This window comes from Lithobates pipiens, unplaced genomic scaffold (assembly GCF_037356315.1).
Source record: "Lithobates pipiens isolate NorthernLeopardFrog02 unplaced genomic scaffold, aLitPip1_a1.2 Scaffold_6, whole genome shotgun sequence".
NCBI lineage: Eukaryota > Metazoa > Chordata > Amphibia > Anura > Ranidae > Lithobates > Lithobates pipiens.
The window spans coordinates 5,547,760-5,568,824 of NW_027507881.1; the positions used below are offsets into that span (position 1 = coordinate 5,547,760).

Here is a 21,065-nt window from a genome sequence, read left to right on the forward strand (position 1 = left end):
TGTTGGTAGGTGTGGGTTAGGATTGTAAACTCCATGAGCAGGGCCCTCCTCCTATTCCTTCTGTATTGAACTGTATTGTAATCGTACGGTCTCCCTTTATACTGTAAAGCAATGTGCCAGGTGTTGGCGCTATATAAATCCTTTGTTATAATATTAATAATTTTATTCTGTAGAATGGCAAGTGAGCAATTGCAACTGCAAAAAAATGCTTTTTTGGGGACTTTGCATGTACAACTTAGAATATTCAGATATTATACAGTATATATATATATATATATGGCTCTGGACATTGATTTAAGGGGGAGGCTCTCTGGAGACCCTGATTTAAGGGGGAGGCTCTCTGGAGACCCTGATTTAAGAGGGAGGCTATCTAGGGACATTGATTTAAGGGGGAGGCTCTCTGGGAACCCTGATTTAAGGGGGTGGCTCTCTGGGGACCCTGATGTAAGTGGGGGGCTCTCTGGGGACCCCGATTTAAGGGGGAGGCTCTCTGGGGACCCTGATGTAAGTGGGGGGCTCTCTGCGGACCCTGATGTAAGTGGGGGGGCTCTCTGGGAACCCTGATTTAAGGGGGAGGCTCTCTGGAGACCCTGATTTAAGGGGGTGGCTCTCTGGAGACCCTGATTTAAGGGGGTGGCTCTCTGGGGACCCTGATGTAATTGGGGGGCTCTCTGGGGACCTTGATTTAAGGGGGAGGCTCTCTGGGGACCCTGATGTAAGTGGGGGGGCTCTCTGGGGACCCTGATGTAAGTGGGGGGCTCTCTGGGGACATTGATTTAAGGGGGAGGCTCTCTGGGAACCCTGATTTAAGGGGGAGGCTCTCTGGGAACCCTGATTTAAGGGGGAGGCTCTCTGGAGACCCTGATGTAAGTGGGGGGCTCTCTGGGGACCCTGATGTAAGTGGGGGGGCTCTCTGGGGACCCTGATTTAAGGAGGAGGCTCTCTGGGGACCCTGATGTAAGTGGGGGGCTCTCTGGGGACCCTGATGTAAGTGGGGGGGCTCTCTGGGGACCCTGATTTAAGGGGGAGGCTCTCTGGGGACACTGATTTAAGAGGGAGGCTCTCTAGGGACCCTGATGTAAGGGGGAGGCTCTCTGGGGACCCTGATGTAAGTTGGGGGGCTCTCTGGGGACCCTGATGTAAGTGGGGGGCTCTCTGGGGACCCTGATTTAAGGGGGAGGCTCTCTGGGGACACTGATTTAAGAGGGAGGCTCTCTGGGGACCCTGATTTAAGGGGGAGGCTCTCTGGGGACACTGATTTAAGAGGGAGGCTATCTGGGGACATTGATTTAAGGGGGAGGCTCTCTGGGAACCCTGATTTAAGGGGGAGGCTCTCTGGAGACCCTAATGTAAGTGGGGGGCTCTCTGGGGACCCTGATTTAAGGGGGAGGCTCTCTGGGGACACTGATTTAAGGGGGAGGCTCTCTGGGGACCCTGATGTAAGTGGGGGGCTCTCTGGGGACCCTGATGTAAGTGGGGGGGCTCTCTGGGGACCCTGATTTAAGGGGGAAGCTCTCTGGGGACACTGATTTAAGAGGGAGGCTCTCTGGGGACCCTGATGTAAGGGGGAGGCTCTCTGGGGACCCTGATGTAAGTGGGGGGCTCTCTGGGGACCCTGATGTAAGTGGGGGGGCTCTCTGGGGACCCTGATGTAAGTGGGGGGCTCTCTGGGGACCCTGATGTAAGTGGGGGGCTCTCTGGGGACCCTGATTTAAGGGGGAGGCTCTCTGGGGACACTGATTTAAGAGGGAGGCTATCTGGGGACATTGATTTAAGGGGGAGGCTCTCTGGGAACCCTGATTTAAGGGGGAGGCTCTCTGGAGACCCTGATTTAAGGGGGTGGCTCTCTGGGGACCCTGATGTAAGTGGGGGCTCTCTGGGGACCCTAATGTAAGTGGGGGGCTCTCTGGGGACCCTGATTTAAGGGGGGGCTCTCTGGGGACCCTGATGTAAGTGGGGGGCTCTCTGGGGACCCTGATTTAAGGGGGAGGCTCTCTGGGGACACTGATTTAAGAGGGAGGCTCTCTGGGGACCCTGATTTAAGGGGGAGGCTCTCTGGGGACACTGATTTAAGAGGGAGGCTATCTGGGGACATTGATTTAAGGAGGAGGCTCTCTGGGAACCCTAATGTAAGTGGGGGGCTCTCTGGGGACCCTGATTTAAGGGGGAGGCTCTCTGGGGACCCTGATGTAAGTGGGGGGCTCTCTGGGCACACTGAAGGTGGGGGCTCTCTGGGAACCCTGATTTAAGGGGGAGGCTCTCTGGGGACACTGATTTAAGGGGGAGGCTCTCTGGGGAACCTGATGTAAGGGGGGCTCTCTCGGGATATATACACACACACACACACACATATTATATACATGTGTATGCTCGCCCAAGCATATGCCTTTCTTTACCATGCTGCTATGAGCTCTACCCCCAGATCTTTTGTAGATCTATCAACGCCCCTGGTTCTGACAATATGTCATTGGGGCATACCTATTGTAGGCTGGGTCCTATCGGATTGTTTTACCTAATGACACTACACATGTGGCTTTTGTTAGATATTTTACAGTGATTTTAATGAATGATATGCTTTCTTACTATATATAATGTTTGATTATTCTAAGTAGCACCTGAAAAGTCCCACACATGTTCTGTATTACTTTATTCACAGGTCAGCAATGGTTTCAAGTAAGAAAGGGAAAAACAATAATCTTTAGCCCTGACTCTAGCTTTGACAGTGGTCACCAGAACAAAGGAGTGACTCTCCAATAGAAACAAAGAGATTAATTAATTAAAACTTTATAAGTGTCTTACGCCGCATACACCTGAGCGGAGTTTCCGACGGAATTCCGCTCAAGCCTGGCTTGCATACACACGGTCACACAAAAGTTCTCTGAACTTTCGACCATCAAGAACGTGGTGACGTACAACACTACGACGAGCCGAGAAAACTAAGTTCAATGCTTCCGAGCATGTGTCAAATTGTTTCCGAGCATGCTTGTGAATTTTTCGCGTCGGAATTGAATACAGACGAACGGCATTTCCGACTGAAACTTTTTCCATCGGAAAAATAGAGAACCTGCTCTCCAAAATGCCGCCAGCAAAAGTCAGATGGAGCATGCATGCACACGCTCGCATTTTCCAACCAAAATCTCACATCGGACTTTTGCTGGTGCATTTTCCGATCGTGTGTACGCAGCCTTACCGTACTTAATAAAAAAAACTAAAAAAATGCCTTTATATACACCTGATGAGTGGAAAAAGCACCACTACTCTATGCACGTAAAAAAAGAACCACTGTATCAGCACAGTCTAGCTATGACAGCATATAGACAAACTGGACCCTGCTAGATTGACATATTTTTCTTTTGCTTTCCATATTGGCTTCTAATAAAGATTTCATCAAAATATAAGGTGTATTTAGAAAAAAATAAAATAAAAAAACCCCTCTTTTTTTCCCATAAACAGTCTGTGGCAGTTGAAGGCTATGAGACGGGAGAACATGCACCGGGCCTAAAGCTAAGAGGGACTGGAGCATACAAGGCGGCACACCACCTTATCAAGGTAAAGAGTAAATACTGCAGACAGTAAAACCTCATGACTGATCACTGAAGGGTTATGATGAACCAACAGCTGATGCCAGATTTCTCACAAGTAAAATTCTACATAAAAAAAAATAAAAAATTCTTTCAGTTTGGAAATTGGGTTTAGATACACTTATTATAATTGTGGACAGTGAGGCTGCTAGATATTAGGAATATTACAGAGTGTATTTTTCTCTATATAATGCATATCCCCTCATATGTACTTTATAGTCCAGATTTAACCCCCCCCCCCCCCCAAATAAAAAAAGATCCCTTGCAGTGGGGCTGTGCCCACAGAGGAGAGAAGAAACAGTTTTACTTAACTGATCCTTCGCTCCCTCCGGCAGGTGGTGGTTGGCCACGATCTGGCAATGGTCTGTCCCTCAGCGTCCTCATGTCCAGAGTACGAACCCTGCTCTGGTCTTGATGACTTCAGGACCCTAGACCAGTGGTTCCCAAGTACCCAGGGCTGTCTTAATGCATGGGCACTGCCGAGGGGCCCAAGGTTCACGGGGGCCCCATGAAAATCTTGCATTACATCATACTTGCAAACTGCCCCAGATTTGATGGGACAGTCACACTTTTTATTAAGCTGTCCCGGGATGGCAGTGTTCTGTGCAGCTTCCTGGAACCTGTACTGTGCCCTCCTGATCCCTGTATTGTGCCCTTCCGCCTCCCCCCCCTATACTGTGCCCTTTGTGTTGATTAGTCTTTCACTTATGGCATGTTTAAATGTCTAAAATTGATTTTATTGAGTGTACTAATAAATATATGTTTAATTCTATCAACTATTTATACTTTTTCTTGAAAGTAGGTGCGTAAATTAGGGAAAGCGCGTAAGGGCCCCACTGCATTACTTTGCCCAGGGGCCCGTGAAGCTATTAGGACAGCAGTGCAAGTACCCTCCAATGGGCCATGTTTTGGAACTTCCCTTAGCCCTTGTACACACGGTCAGACATTCCGACAACAAAATCCGTCTGATTTTGTCTGACGGATTTCGTCCAAAACTTGTGTTGTATACACACGGTCGGACAAAGTTGTTGGAAAATCCGATCGTTCGTAACGGGATGACGTTTTTTCTTTACGACGGGACTACGTTCAGGCTAGTAGCCAATAGCTTTGGTCTAGGAATTTGATCTGAGCAAGCGTGGCACTTTGTCCGATCGGAATTCTCTACACATGATCGGACAAAGTCCGATCGGATCATGTTGTCGGAAAATTTTATAGCCCAGCTCTAAAACTTTGTCGGTCGGATATTCAGACGGAAACAGTCCGATGGAGCCCACACGGTCGGATTATCCGACAACACGGTCCGATCGGACATTTTCCGTCGGAATGTCCAACCGTGTGTACAAGGGCTTAGATAAAATAGCTCTGATCGATACCATGTCATTGATATTGATTTAAAGTGGAGTTCCACCCTCAACATTTTTTTTTTTTTTTTCAAAAGTCAGCAGCTTCAAACACTGTAGCTGCTGACTTTTAATAAGGACACTTACCTGTCCAAGGAGCCCGCAATGTCGTCACCCCCTAGGCTGATCCGTCCATTGGATCGGGTGCAGGCGCCGCCATTGTATCTAAGAGAAACTGGCAGTGGAGCCTTCAGGCTTCACAGCTGGCTTCCTACTGCAGGAGTCGTGCGGAGCTTTCTGAATGGCCCGTCATCTTCTGGGACACAGACAGGTCCCAGAAGGCGGTGGGGGGGGGGGGGGAGGGGCAGAGCCAGAAGAGGAAATGACGCAGCTCGCCGTGGCAAAGCTGGGAAGAAAGTTTACCTTTTTACTACTAAGGTAAGGGGGAAAAAAATAATTGTATATCCAAAAATGAGTGGTGGAGGCGTGGTCTTTTGTTTAAGACCAAGTACTAAAATTGGGTGGAGCTCCGCTTTAAAAGCAGCTGTGCAAAGTAAAGAAAAACCTGAAAACATGGCTCGTTGGGGGTACTTGAGGGCTGAGGTTGCGGACCACTGCCCTAAACCACTAGAGCATGGGGGACAGGTCTAGGTACGGGGAGGATCGGATAAGTAAATCTCCTTTTCTTGTTAGGGGCGTGGCCTGGTAGGAGTCCAGGCTGAGGTTGTCGCACACACCCCCAGGGATGTCATGGATGGGCGGCCATAGGGAGACTTTCTCTTCACTCCTTTTCTTGTTCCCCTATACATAAACTGGCAATTAACCCTTGCAGTACAGGCACAGTCCCACTGCAAGGGATAAGTTATTTGCCCGGAGTTGGGCTTTAAATAGAACCATCCCCAGCTAGACTTATACAAGAATCAGAATATTCTGCATGATGGTTTATGATGACTTAAGATTGAATAGTCAGTTTCCTGCACAGGCTGACTCTCTTTGACTCTGAACCCCAGGTATTGTATAGTTCTATTGGTCCAGTTTGACACAATGTAAGTATGGCTATCTTATACCCGAGGGGCCCGCTGGGAAAGCTGACAGACAATCACTGGAGTAGTCGTCGTTACTACACTGATGACTACAATCTTCTGGGGTCTGTACCAACTGGCTTCCCATTCGCACACTGACCACAGGAGGGGGGTGCTTGCCTGGCACTGTCACCATTTACAAAAAGTCTATTAACTCTTTCAATGACTACAAGGCTTTTTGTGATTGGACGAGGTGGAGATTGCGGCGTTACTGTCCCTCCTCTTCACCTTGTCCAATCAGAGCATGCCTTGCATTCATTAACCGGTTCCCGACTGGCAAACGCAGATATACTGCTATATTTTTATATATATATATATATATATATATATACACACACACACACACAGCTTTGCCGAGGAGAGCCACCAGAGGTTACGCGAGCGCCCGCTGCAAAGCGGGGGACCGATGCATGTGGCCGGCGGGTGCGATCGCGTGCACGAGAGCCAGCACGGGGATTTGTGTGTGTAAACTCACAAATACCCGTGCTGTCAGAAGATAGAAGACAGATTGTGTGTTCCCACAAATGTAGGGACAGCAATCTGTCATCTCTCCTAGTCAGTCCCATCTCCACACAGTTAGAACACACAGTTAACCTCTTGATCGCCCCCTAGTGTTAACTCCTTCCCTGCCAGTGACATTTACACAGTAATCAGTGCGTTTTTATAGCACTGAACGCTCTATAAATCTCAGTGGTCTCAAAAATGTGTCAAAAGTCTGCGATCTGTCCTTCGCAATACCGCTAAAAATCACAGATCACCGTCATTACTAGTAAAACAAATAAATAAATAAAAACGCCATAAATCTTTCCCAAAGTTTGCAGACTTTTGTGCTTATCAATCCAATCGATATACGCTTATTGTGATTTTTTTTTTTTTTACCAAAAATATGTAGAAGAATACATATTGGCCTAAAATAATGAAAACATTTGGGGGATATTTATAATAGCAAGCAGTACAAAAATATTATTTTTTTTCCAAAATTGTCAATTTTTGTTTATAGCGCAAAAAATAAAAACCGCAGAGGTGATCAAATACCACCAAAAGAAAGCTCTATTTGTGGGGAAAAAAGGATGCAAATTTTGTTTGGGTACAGCGCCGCACGACAGTCAGTTTAATCAACACAGTGCCAAATTGTAAAAAGTGCTCTGGCCGGGAAGGAAAATGCGTTCTGTGAATGGTGGCAGTGACAAGCAAATGACTCCCCTCCCCCCCCCCGTCCCCGTGGTCAGCACAGGGCCCAGATGATTGCAGCTATCACTATAATAGAGTAGACTACTATAGTGATTGTCTTCCCCAGCAGCCCCTCAGGTATGAGATATTACACTGTACTAATAGCACTATACAATACACATCATACATAGTTACATAGTTAGTAAGGTTGAATAAAGACACCAGTCCATCCAGTTCAACCTGAGTGAGTGTCTACCCCTATCCCTGTACATCGCACACTCACATCGGTCCCTACCCTCAAGGAGCCCACAATCCAAGGTCCCCATTCATATACTAGGGCCAATTAACCTACCAGAATGTCTTTGGAGTGTGGGAGGAAACCAGAGTACCCAGAGGAAACCCACACAGGCACAGGGAGAACATGCAAACTCCAGGCAGGTAGTGTCGTGGTTGGGATTCGAACCAGCGATGCTTTTTACTGCTAGGCGGGAGTGCTAACCACTACACCACTGTGCCCCCCACAAAACCTGGAGGTCAGATTTACATATAAGCAGTGGTGGCCCATAATGCAGGGGCACAGCCCCCCTATGCAGGGAGCCGAACGCATGGATTCCAATTTACATACCACCAGCCACCACTGCATACAAGTACACCTCAATCCACTAACCAGTTTTTACACAGCAGCCAATAACACACCTGTGACATGATGTTCTATATGTTGCAGGCACATGCCAGGACGTGGCACAGCTACAACAAATACTGGCGGGGCAAGCAGAAAGGTATGACCTTCGTGTCCTCAGTAAATATGTTGCACAGTTTCATTTACACTGTTTCATTTTATCAACCAAGAGATTATTTCACAAGTGTAAATTTCAGATTGAAAACCATAAATTATTCATAAACTGAAATTGATGAATGCATGCTACGAAGACTTGAGCAGACAGCGTACCTTTCTGGTTTTTGTATACACGTCCGGTCCCTGGCTAACGGCAAGTTACATAATCGTTCCATCCTGACACGGCTACAAATGTCTTGATTTTCGGAAAGTGTAACTAACCCCCCCCCCCCTATCATTTTCAGCCAAGGAAGTTGCCATCTTAGGCCGGCCATGCGCAGTTCGAATTCTCAGCCGGTTCAGCAGGAACCGGCCAAGATTTGAACCGTTGATGTCTGCCGGATTCTCTTACGATTATCGCTAGCGGCTGGCCGGCAGGAGGGATTCAAATCTGTTTTGTAAGTTTGCCCACTTACAAAGAAATGAAGGGTCTATAATTTTTTATCATCAGTGTATTTTAAATGATAGAGACAGAATATCAACCCAAAATCCAGAAAAAAACACATACAAATGTTATAAACTGAGTCGCAGTTCAGTGAGTAAAATAAGTATTTGATCCCCAAGCAAAACATGACTTAGTAGTTGGTGGAGAAACCCTTGTTGGCAAGCACAGAGGTCAGACGTTTTTTGTAGTTGGTGATCAGGTTTGCACACATCTCAGGAGGGATTTTGGTCCTCTCTTCTTTACAGATCTTTTCTAAATCCTTAATGTTTCTTGGCTGTCGCTTGGCAACTCGAAGTTTCAGCTCCCTCCATAAATTTTTTATAAGACTAGGGTCTGGAGACTGGCTAGGCCACTCCATGACCTTAATGTGCTTCTTCTTGAGCCACTCCTTTGTTGCCTTGGTGGGATGCATGTTTTGGGTCATTGTCATGCTGGAATACCCATCCACGACCCATCTTCAGTGTTCTGGCTGAAGGAAGATTTTACATTACATGGCCCCGTCCATTGGTGCCTTAATGCAGCAAAGTCGGCCTGTACCTTTTGCAAAGAAACAGCCCCAAAGCATAATGTTTCCACCTCCATGCTTGACTGTAGGGATGGTGTTCTTGGGGTCATAGGCAGCATTTTTCCTCCTCCAAACACAGCGAGTCGAATTAATGCCAAAGAGCTTAATTTTGGTCTCATCTGACCACAGCACTTTCTCCCAATCCTTCTCTGAATTATTTAGATGGCAAACTTTGGCGAACTTCAGACAGGCCTGTACATGTGCCTACTTGAGGCTGGCGACCTTGTGGGTGTTGCAGGATTTCAATCCATGGCGGTGTATTGTGTTACCGATGGTTTGTTTGGTGACTGTGGTCTCAACTGCTTTAAGATCATTCACAAGCTCCTCCTGTGTAGTTCTGGGCGGATCCCTCACTTTTCTCATCCTCACCCTATGAGGAGAAATCTTGCATGGCGCTCCAGACCGAGGGCGATTGGTGGTTATTTTGTATTTCTTCCATTTGTGAATAATCACTCCAAAAGTTGTCTCCTTCTCACCAACCTTCTTGCTGATGGTCTTGTACCAGCCTTGTGCAGTTCTACAATCTTGTCCTTGGACAGCTCTTTGGTCTTGCCCATGATGGTGAGGGTTTGATTAGAAGAAAGAGATTCTGTGGACAGGTGTCTTTTATACACATAACAAATTGTTGTTAGGAGCACCTACTTACATTGACAGGACTAATCTGTGTACTACATGAGCACCTACTGTAGCCAGTCTGTGGGAGCCAGAAGTATTGTTGGTTGGTAGGGGATCAAATATTTATTTTACCCACTGCAACTCCATTTATAACATTTGCATCGTGTGTTTTGTTTTGTTTTCTGGATTTTTGGTTGATATTCTCTCTCTATCAATTAAAATACACCTATGATGACTTAGTTTAGAGTACGTTTTGTTTGTACTTATTTTCTTACGTCTCCCAATTATTTTTTTTCTGTTCTTTCCCCCCTCCTGCTGCTTGGCTGGTTGATGCCTCTACCTTGATCACTCGAGTAGCACTGGGGAGGGCTCCGACGGTCATCCTGCCCCTGGCCCGGTAATGCCATCCTTTATCAGTATGACGGGCGTTGACGGGTTTGGGGACGTGGGTGAGGCGATGAGGCTCTATGGGGAACGGTATCTCATTTGCATATTGATGTGTTTCCTACTGTACAACCCTGATATGTGAAACGGATGCTCATATTTACACCTAAGGGTTATTCTTGTTAGATCTTATCTTCGGAATTGTGGAGCAACTGTGGAGATGTTTGACTTGTAATGTAAAATTTCTTCAAATAAAAACTATTTACAAAAAAAATAAAAAATAAAATACACCTATGATAAAATTTATAGACCCTTCATTTCCTCATAGGTGGGCAAACTTACAAAATCTGAAGGGGATCAAATAATTACTTTCGCCACTGTGCATAGAATTGTGAAACTTCACAAATCATCTTGCCATATTTTACTGATACAAATGTAGTTTCTTCCAACGCTCTATTGTTGAGGAGTACAATGTGCGTGTGAATTTCTCTCTCCTCTTTAGGAATGGTTGGAATTTCCCTAACTACAGAATGGGGTGAACCCGTGGACATCTCCAGTCAGAAGGATATTGAAGCTGCGGAGAGATTTGTTCAGTTTAATTTTGGATGGTTTGCTAATCCTCTTTTCAATGGAGACTACCCACAGATCATGAAAGAATATATAGGTAAGTGAGAGCATTCCTGCTTAAAATGGAGCGGAGGTCAAAACCAAAAAAGGTGTTCTATATTATCGGGAACATCTAGAAATGTGTATTGAGTCTAAACAGTACTAGAAAAATGTTTCTGTTGTCTTGAATTCCTCCTGAAAATTAAGTGTACTTCCTGGTATATGAGGGTGCATAGGCACTCCTAGGATTCTCACTGTTCTCCTTGCTGGAGGCTCTGACATGACATAGCAAAACCCTGCCTCTAGGAAAATGGCCACCTCTACATAGATAGAGGGCAGAACAAGGCATGGTTATCAGTAACGGGAGAAAAATCTGATGCAGAGAGAGGAGATTCTCAAGTTTTTATTTATTTATTAACAGAAAAAAGATTCTCAAGTTTTAAAATGTTTGGCATACAATATATTGAATAGCTATAGACTTTTAGCATTTCTGAGTGAATATATCAGGTCAATCTGCATTTAGCAGAATATAGCAAGAAGCAGTGGTGGCTGGTGACCCTGTGGGTCAGTCAGTTGGGTAAATCTCAATGGTAAGTCAGCGAGGAGGGAGTTGCAGTAGTTGGGCAGGGAGTGGACTAGGAGCTTCATTGGCTCAGAAGGGGCGTATTTTAGAGAAGTTGCTTATCTAACCAGGAGCAGTGCTTCCTTCCCACGCTGCCAGCTGTGCCAGCTCCTTTTGGCCCATACCGCTAACAGTACCAATATATCTAAGCCCCTGTAGACACGGTCGGAGATTTCGACAACCAAATCCATCGGATTTTCTCCGTCGGATCTTGTCCGAAACTGTTGCATACGCACGGTCGGACTAAGTTGTAAAAAAATCCGATCTTTCAGAACGTGATGACGTAATTTCGCTACGATGGGACTACATTCAGGCTAGTAGCCAATAGCTTTGCTGTAGGAATTTGATCTGAGCATGCGTGGCACTTGGTCCGATCAAAATTCGCTACACATGATCAGAGTATGTCCGACCGGCCCAGTTGGTCGGGAAATATTTCCAACATGTTGGAAAATTGGGTCCGACGGAATCAGTCTGATGCATACCACACATAGTCGGATTATCCGACGACACGGTCCGATAGGACACATTCCGACGGATTCTCCGACCGTGTGTACAAGGGCTTACAGTACCGATAGAGAATTTTAACCTGTCTGGATGTACTCAGCAAGACAGTCAAACAGGGCATTGAATCCACTGTTGAGTGGAGATAATTTCACTGCAACAGTGGATCACTGCAGAACCCTAGAGTTTAACTGAACCCCAGTTGAGATATCCTGATCTAGTTCTTAGCAGTAGTAGTTTCATACTCATTTATTTAAGTGTCTGTAAGGGCATGTCAGAAACCATGAAATCAGACCGAGACAGAAATGCAGTTAAATCACACTTGTTTAATAATAAAAGTAAAAAGAACAAACATAGTCAAAACATAGTCAAAGTTCAGTAACCGGCATGGATAGTCAACCAAGCCAGAAAGTCAGGAATCAGTGTAGTGGAACAGAAAGCAGGATCTGGAGCCAGAAGGGATGTCAGCAAAGCCAGTTTTTAAACCGGAACGCAGGAGATAGTCTCTTGTGATGTTGACCAAGGCGAAGGCAGAGATCCTCTGGACTGGACGGCTTAAGTAGGAAGGACTGACGAGCAGGAAATCATCAACAGCTGAGTGATTGTGGAGAGATAGGCGCTGGCAATTAGCCAACAGTTGAGCAGCCAGCTCTGAGAAGGAAGGTCTGAGCCCAGCCCTGACAGAGCAGAAGGGTTTTCACCTTAATTAATTCTTGAAAGTAAGGTAAAAGTTTGCATGTTCTCCCTGTGCCTGCATGGGTTTCCTCCGGTTTCCTCCCACACTCCAAAGACATGCTGGGAGGTTAACTGGCTTGTGTCTAATTTGGCCTTAATATGTGTATGTATGAATGTGAGTTAGGGACCATAGATTGTAATCTCTTTGAGAGCAGGGGCTGATGTGACTGTACAATATATGTGTAAAGAGCTGCATTGATAAGTACCTGTAATAAATAAATAAAAATCTTCCATGATCAGCTCTCCCCCTCCCCCATATACCTACCCGAGTCCCATCTTGATCCAACACTGTGCCTCTCTGCAGTGGCTCTCTCCTCTTTCTCTGCTCACAGGAGCCAAAGGCTCTGGCTTCTGTCAATTAAATCCTGTGAGCAGAGTGCGGATCTGAGCCACATTGTGGGGGTCAATAGAGGCACACAGCTCAGCTCGGGATCGAGGCCACAGGTGTGCCCCACAGCAAGTGGCTTGCTATGAGGGTATACAAAAAGGAGGAGCAGGACTCAAGAGCATCAGCAGGCGACCCCAGAAAAGGAGGTTCTGAGTTGCTCTGTGGAAAACTATTGCACATAGCAACTGAAATAAATGAATAAGGTACACTTTGGTGGCTAATAAGCACCTCTACTTTACATGTGCCACATCCCACAAAATATACTTGTGTTAGAAACCATGAAATCAGGCCGAAACAGAAGTACAGTTAAATCACACTTGTTTAATAATAAAAGTAAAAAGAACAAACGTAGTCATCATAGCCAAAGTCCAGTAACTGGAACGGATAGTCAGCCAAGCCGGAAGTCAGGGATCAATGTAGTGGAACAGCAAGCAGGATCTGGAGCCAGAAGGGATGTCATCAAACAAGTCTTGAACAGGATCGCAGGAGATAGTCTCTGTGATGTTGACCAAGGCGAAAGCAGAGATTCTCTGGACTGGATGGCTTAAGTAGGCAGGACTGACGAGCAGGATATTATCAACATCCGAGTAGCTGTGGAGAGATAGGAGCTGGCAATTAGCCGACAGCTGAGCGCCCAGCTCAGAGAAGGAAGGGCTGAGCCCAGCCCTGACAACTTGATCGGATATTAAGAGAAATAATGGACTTTAAAGGCACATACCATAACATTTAACAATTTATTGATCTACATTAAAAAAAAATTCACATAATACAACAGAGAAAAAAAAATAAAAAGCCTAAAATAGTTTTTGGACTGCATGTGGCGCCCCTAGAGGATAAGGTAATATATATGATACTAATAGTACAAATCTCAGTGTATCCACATGCATAAATCCTCAGAATTGGGGATACCACTTGTCCTCATATGTCTCTTTGAATGTTTCTGCTCATATGTTCCACTCAACATGTTTCTCGAGTCGCGACCATGAAGTCGCATTAGCACATAGCAGGTAAGTATTTACATATTTATTATTTTAAGAAAAAATTAATAAGCCTGTACAGTCACCTCAATGTAGTATATGAATAGATGGGGGATAAAGTAGATTGTGGAGACAAGAGAACATTTCTTAAATCTACCACTTTCTCAATAAAGAACGTCTTTTTCTGGGGGCTCAGTAGTACTAATCTATCTGTTAGTTTCGCATGAATGAATTATATTAAAGTGATTGTAAAGGTTTATTTATTTATTTATTTTTAACGTTTTTTAACTGCTTCAGCCCCGGAAGATTTGGCTGCTGAATGACCGGGCCTTTTTTTTGCGATTCGGCACTGCGTCACTTTAACTGACAATTGCGCGGCCGTGCGACGCTGCACCCAAACAAAATCGATGGCCTTTTTTCCCCACAAATACAGCTTTCTTTTGGTGGTATTTGCTCATCTCTGCGGTTTTTATTTTTTTGCGCTATAAACAAAAAAGAGCGACAATTTTGCCTCTAGTGGCCACAGGGCGAATGCCACGTTACATAATGTCGTTTCGCACAGCCGTGCCATTCTGGTTGGCAAGCGGTTAAATAACAAATATGTTATACTTACCTCCTCTGTGTAAGGGTTTTGCACAGAGTGGCGCTGATCCTCCTTTTCTGCAGTCCCCCCCGCTCCTCCTCTTCTCGAGTCCTACCCTCGGAGAGCCGCTTTGCAAAGGGGCCACCCGTAGCATAGAATGCATTGAAGTGGAGGGCCACCCTGAAAAAAAAATATTAAAAATCGAAAAAAAAATCTAAAAAAAAAAATGAAAAAATATTTATTTTTTTACTTACCAGAAATGCCTGTTGCTAGGCACATAATCCTAATCTTCCTCCTCCACGAGATCTTCTTTCTTCTCTCCTCGTCGCGTTGTCTTCTGGGTAATGGGTCGCGCGGTGTTCTGGGAACTGTGTGTTCCAGAACACAGCGCGTCCCATTCACAAAGCGCTGTGTGACTCGCGCATGCGCAGTAGGAAACGGGCAGTGAAGCCGTAAGGGCCGAGGGACGGGTCGGCCTCGGGCAGCCGACATCGCGGGCGCCCTGGACAGGTAAGTGTGCTTATCAAGTCAGCAGCTACAGTGTTTGCAGCTGCTGACTTTTAATTATTTTTTTTTTTTAAACGGCCCTCCTCTTTAAGGTGAAAAACAACCCCTTTAAGGCCGGGTTCACACTATAACCCGCTGCGGATCGCACAGGAGCGCTGTGCATCCCTGTTCCCCGTTTCAGGGACGAATCAGGGCCGATTCTATGGCTGAATTCGGCCCTGAAACTGAGCCAAAGACGCACAGCGTTTTTGTGCAGTTGCGCTCCGCAGCCGCAATGGAGATATGTGAACCGGCTCCATAGGGAGCCAGTTACATTCTCCTGCTATGCGAATTGGATGTGCCGAAACTCGCATCTAATTCGCATAGGTGTGAACCTGGCCTAAGGGTTCACCATAGGCTTAGATTATTTTCTGCAAATATGATAAAATATTGTAACCTTAGCCTACAGCAGTGGTTGTCCTATGGCATTTCAAAAGGTCCTTTTAAAAGCAACATGTGCGTTCTTTTGTCTCAGCCTCAGTAATGTGTAAATTGTCTTCTTCTTTAAGGCCAGAAGAGCGCTCAGCAGGGCTTAGGAATGTCCAGACTTCCGACCTTCAGCTCTCAAGAGAAAGGTTTCATTAAAGGCACAAGCGACTTTCTTGGGGTTGGCCATTTCACCACCAGATACATCACAAACAGGAACTTCCCATCTACTCAGGGGCCCAGCTACTTTACCGACAGAGACCTGAGAGAGCTGGTGGACCCCAAATGGCCGGAGCCAGAGTCAAAATGGCTATACTCTGTCCCGTGGGGTTTCCGGAGGCTGCTTAATTTTGTCAAGGTAACTTAATAGGCGGTAAACACTTCTTAATATACTTATACAGTATCTCACAAACGTGAGTACAACCCTCACATTTTTGTAAATATTTTCTTCTCTCTTTTCATGTGACAACACTGAAGAAATGACACTTGTCTACAATGTAAAGTAGTGAGTGTACAGCTTGTATAACAGTGTAAATTTGCTGTCCTCTCAAAATAACTCAACACACAGCCATTCATGTCTAAACCGCTGGCAACAAAAGTCAGTATACCACTTAGTGAAAATGTCCAAATTGGGCCCAATTAGTAATTTTCCCTCCCCGATGTCATGTGATTGGTTAGTGTTACAAGGTCTCAGGTGTGAATGGGGAGCAGGTGTGTTAAATTTGGTGTTATCGCTCTCACTCTCTCATACTGGTCACTGGAAGTTCAACATGGCACCTCATGGCAAAGAACTCTCTGAGGATCTGAAAAAAAGAATTGTTGCTCTACATAAAGATGGTCTAGGCTATAAGAAGGTTGCCAAGACCCTGAAACTGAGCTGCAGCACGGTGGCCAAGACCATACAGCAGTATAACAGGACAGGTTCCCCTCAGAACAGGCCTCGCCACGGTCGACCAAAAAAGTTGAGTGCACATGCTCAGCCTCTTATCAGGGGTTGTCTGTGGGAAATATACGTATGAGTGCTGTCAGCATTGCTGCAGAGGTTGTAGGGATGGGGGGGTCGGCCTGTCAGTGCTCAGACCATACGCCGCACACTGCATCAAATTGGTCTGCATGGCTGTCGTCCCACAAGGAAGCCTCTTCTACAGATGATTCTCAAGAAAGCCCACAAATAGTTTGCTAAAGACAAGCAGACTAAGGACATGGATTACTGGAACCATGTCCTGTGGTCTGATGAGACCAAGATAAACTTATTTGGTGTCAGATGGTGACAAGCGTGTGTGGAAGCAAACAGGTGAGCAGTACAAAGACAAGTGTGTCTTATCTACAGTCAAGCGTGGTGGTGGGAGTGTCATGGTCTGGAGCTGCATGAGTGCTGCCGGCACTGGGGAGCTACAGATCATTGAGGGAACCATGAATGCCAACATGTACTGTGACATACTGAAGCAGAGCATGATCCCCTCTCTTCGGGCACTGGGCTGCAGGGCAGTATTCCAACATGATAATGACCCAAAACACACCTACAAGATGATCACTGCCTTGCTAAAGAAGCTGAGGGTAAAGGTGATGGACTGGCCAAGCATGTCTCCAGACCTAAACCCTATTGAGCATCTGTGGGGCATCCTCAAACAGAAGGTGGAGGAGCGCAAGGTCTCCAACATCCACCAGCTCTGTGATGTCATCATGGAGGAGGGGAAGAGGACTCCAGTGGCAACCTATGAAGCTCTGGTGACCTCCATGCCCAAGAGGGTTAAGGCAGTGCTGGAAAATAATGGCGGCCACACAAAATATTGACACTTTGGGCCCAATTTGGACATTTTCACTTAGGGGTGTACTCACTTTTGTTTCCAGCGGTTATTGGCTGTGTGTTGAGTTATTTTGAGTGGAGCAGCAAATTTACACTGTTATACAAGCTGTACACTCACTACTTTACATTGTAGCAAAGTGTCATTTCTTCATGTTTTTCACATGAAAAGATAGAAGAAAATATTTACAGAAATGTGAGGGGTGTACTCACTTTTGTGAGATACTGTATGTGATATAAACCTAGGATGATTGGATACAACATGTGGCTAAATATCAACATGATAGATCCATAATGGCATAATTAAATGACCATTATAAAAGAAATAACCAATGAGTTACTAACAACGATACTTAATTAAAGGTGACAATATTAAAATTATTTAAAGTGCATAATGTGATACAAGTACAAAATAAGTACTTTTCTTTGTGCAAGAAAGTGCTATAGTGCTCCGTGTCCCAATGGAATTGGTGATCCTCCTCCTGGGGGTGATATAAATTTCCAAACTCACCAGATGGGTTGGACTCCTTTGCCTTACAGCAAAACAGTCATACGTGCTTGTAGGGCATTTACTGGGGACCAAACCCAATGCTGTAACCTCTGGTTGCTTCTGGTATCTCCTCTGTGGTGTTTGTCCTCCAATTATGGCTCCGTGACTTAAGGGGTAAGCCATGTGCAGCACGTAATAAAGCAAAGCGAGAGCTCCTCATAGAGTAAAATCCTAGGGTTTTATTGGTTAAAACAGCTTACAAAATGTTAGAAAACTGTCATATTGGCATGACCAGCATGCAGTTTTGGAGACGTGGTATCTTGTCAGCACATAGAATGCGTTCCACACTCCTGGCCGGAAGTGCTGTTAGAGAGTCAGCTTGGCGCGTTTCGTCATAGACGTGACTTTTCACTGAAAAATGACTTAATTTCCTCTCCATTTCTCAGTGGGAGGAATAGGTTTAACCGGTTCCCGACCAGCGCACGACGATTTACGTCGACAGAATGGCACGGGCAGGCATATTGGCGTACAGGTACGTCCAATCTTCAATGCCGCCCTGCCATCGGGAGCGCGCCGCCGGCGGCGCGCTCCCGCACTGGTCGGGATCCCCGTGAGTCTGGTCGCGGGACCAGCGGACTCGATCGTCGCGGGCATACCCGCGATCGTCTCACGGGACGGCAGAATGGAGGAAATGCAGTGTAAACAGCATTTCTCCATTCTGCCTAGCAACTAGTGATGCTGATCTCTGCTCCATGTGATTGGAGCAGAGATCAGTGTTCACTAAATGAAAGCCCAACCCCCCCACAGTTAGTAACACACCCCTAGGAACACTTAACCCCTACACTGCCACCCACTGGTTAACCCTTTCACTGCCAGTGTCATTTACACAGGAATCACTGCATTTGTATAGCAGTGATTACTGTATAAATGACAATGGTCCCAAAAATGTATCAAAAATGTCCGATGGATCCCCCACAATGTCGCAGTCACAATAAAAATCGCTGATCGCCGCCATTACTAGTAAAAAAAAAAATAATAAAAAATTATTAATAAAAATGCTATAAAACTATCCCTATTTTGTAAACGCTATAACTTTTGCGCAAACCAATCAATAATCGCTTATTGTGATTTTTTTTACCAAAAATATGTAGAATAATACGTATCGGCCTAAACTGAGGGAAAAAAATGTTTTTTATATATTTTTGGGGGATATTTATTATAACAAAAAGTAAAAAATAATGCGTTTTTTTCAAAATTGTCGCTCTATTTTTGTTTATAGCGCAAAAAATAAAAACCGCAGGGGTGATCAAATACCACCAAAAGAAAGCTCTATTTGTGGAAAAAAAAAGGTCGTCAATTTTGTTTGGGAGCCACGTCGCACGACTGCGCAATTGTCAGTTAAATCAACGCAGTGCTGAATCGCAAAAAGTGGTCTGGTCTTTGACCAGCAAAATGGTCTGGTCTGTAAGTGGTTAATGTGTAACACTGGCTGGGGATAAACACAATTCACTGACAAAGGCACAATCATCACTGATTTTTTTTTAGGTAACTCCATTCTGCTCTAACGCATATATTTTTCTTAGACCCAGTATGGAAATCCAATGGTGCTGGTAACAGAGAATGGGGTGTCAGAGAAGATGCATTGTTCTCAGCTGTGTGATGAATGGAGGATTCAGTACCTCAAAGGCTACACCAATGAGATGTTAAAAGGTGAGTGGTGAATGTTGGGATGCCCCAAGTAACTTTCTAACATCTCCTTTTCACATTTATAAACTGGCCCAACGACCATCAAGTCATTACACATGAAATTATTTATAAAAAAACTGTTTTCCTGGATTACTTATTCTGGACATTGAGTGTTGAGTAAGTAGGAAAATTAGTTAAACTTCACACCAGTAACTCTGTTTGCAGGACAGTGCATGAGAGCAACGCAACAAGAAAGACTAATAATAGGCGGCCCCCAGTATAGTCCTGCAGTGTTTGCGTTTCCTCTAGTCCTGAGGAAACTCAAGAGCTAATCTTGGTGGCCTCTCAATTGCCCAAAAGGCTTTGATTCTTCCATCTTTTTCGTCTTGCAGAGGAACCTCCATTGATGCTTCCTCTCAGTATCTTCTCTTTTAGGGTCTAGTGTTTGACCCTCAAAATGAAACTCTGAAATTGGTGGCCTGGTGTCTGGGGTAAAGAAACCTGAAGGACAAGGGGCTTTCGGACTGGGTAATCAAGATCCTTCTTTTCTAGCAGGAAAAGGGTTACCAGAGCCATAGTTACATAGTCGGTAAGGCTGAAAAAAGACAATAGTCCATCCAGTTCCACCTGTGTAGGTGCATGTATCAGTTTCTATGCCGATTTCCCATGTCCCTCTATGTTGTGTCCTTTAAAATGCATATCTAAGCCCTTGTACACACGGTAGGACACATTCCATTGGAATCTCCGATCGGACCGTTTTGTCGGATATTCCGACTGTGTGTGTGGTCTCCATCGGACTGTTTCCGTCGGAATATCCAACGGACCAACTTTTCCAACTTGCCGGTAAAATTTTCTGACAAAATGCTCCGATCGGACATACTCCAATCATGTGTAGCCTACTCCGACGGACAAAGTGCCACGCATGCTCAGATCAAATTTCTAGACCAAAGCTATTGGCTACTAGCCTGAACGTAGTCCCGTCGTAACGAAATAACGTCATCACGTTATGTATAATCGGATTTTCCGACAACTTAGTCCGACCGTGTGTATGCAACATCACTTCCGGATCTCTTCCGGAATTACTCCGACGGATTTGGTTGTCGGAATCTCCTTCCGTGTGTACAAGGGCTAAGGGTATTTTAAAGATATCCATACTCCCTGCATCCACCACCATTTGTGGGAGAGAGTTCCACATCCTTATTGCTCTAACAGTGAAGAACCCCCTACGCAGTTTAAGGTTAAACCATTTCTCCTCCAGTTTCATTGCATGCTCCCGTGTCCTTTTACCCTCCCTAGGACTGAATAGTCTATTTCCAATGCTGGGATCCCCATTGAGATATTTGTAGATCGCTATCATGTCCCCTCTCAAGCGTCTTTTCTCCAAGGAGAATAAATTTAGTGTTTTCAGCCGTTCTTCCTAATTAAGGGCCTCCAGTCCCCTTATAAGTTTTGTTTGCCCTTCTTTGGACTCTCTCCAGCTCCAGCACATCCCTACGGAGGACTGGGGACCAGAACTGAATGGAGCTTTCTAGAGTGGCAGAATTATAGTTTTGTCCCTGGAGTATACCCCCTTTTATATGCATGGAAATATTTTGCCTGCTTTGGTAGCTGCAGCTTGGCACTGCATGCTGTTGCTCAATCTGTCATCTATTAGTACCCCTAGATCCTTTACCATCCTAGATTC

At 45.4% G+C, this 21,065-nt stretch overlaps 1 protein-coding gene across 4 annotated transcripts in view; it reads left to right on the forward strand.

The window, feature by feature from the left end:
* LOC143958204 (lactase-like protein) overlaps positions 1 to 21,065 on the forward strand; it is an 80,410-nt gene that overhangs the window by 28,353 nt on the left and 30,992 nt on the right. For all 4 annotated transcript variants that reach the window (XM_077467679.1, XM_077467680.1, XM_077467676.1 and 1 more), the window contains exons 8-12: positions 3,454 to 3,549; positions 7,898 to 7,952; positions 10,520 to 10,681; positions 15,485 to 15,759; positions 19,279 to 19,405. In XM_077467679.1, coding sequence (XP_077323805.1) covers positions 3,454 to 3,549; positions 7,898 to 7,952; positions 10,520 to 10,681; positions 15,485 to 15,759; positions 19,279 to 19,405 — 715 coding nt within the window. The remainder of the gene's footprint in view (positions 1 to 3,453; positions 3,550 to 7,897; positions 7,953 to 10,519; positions 10,682 to 15,484; positions 15,760 to 19,278; positions 19,406 to 21,065) is intronic.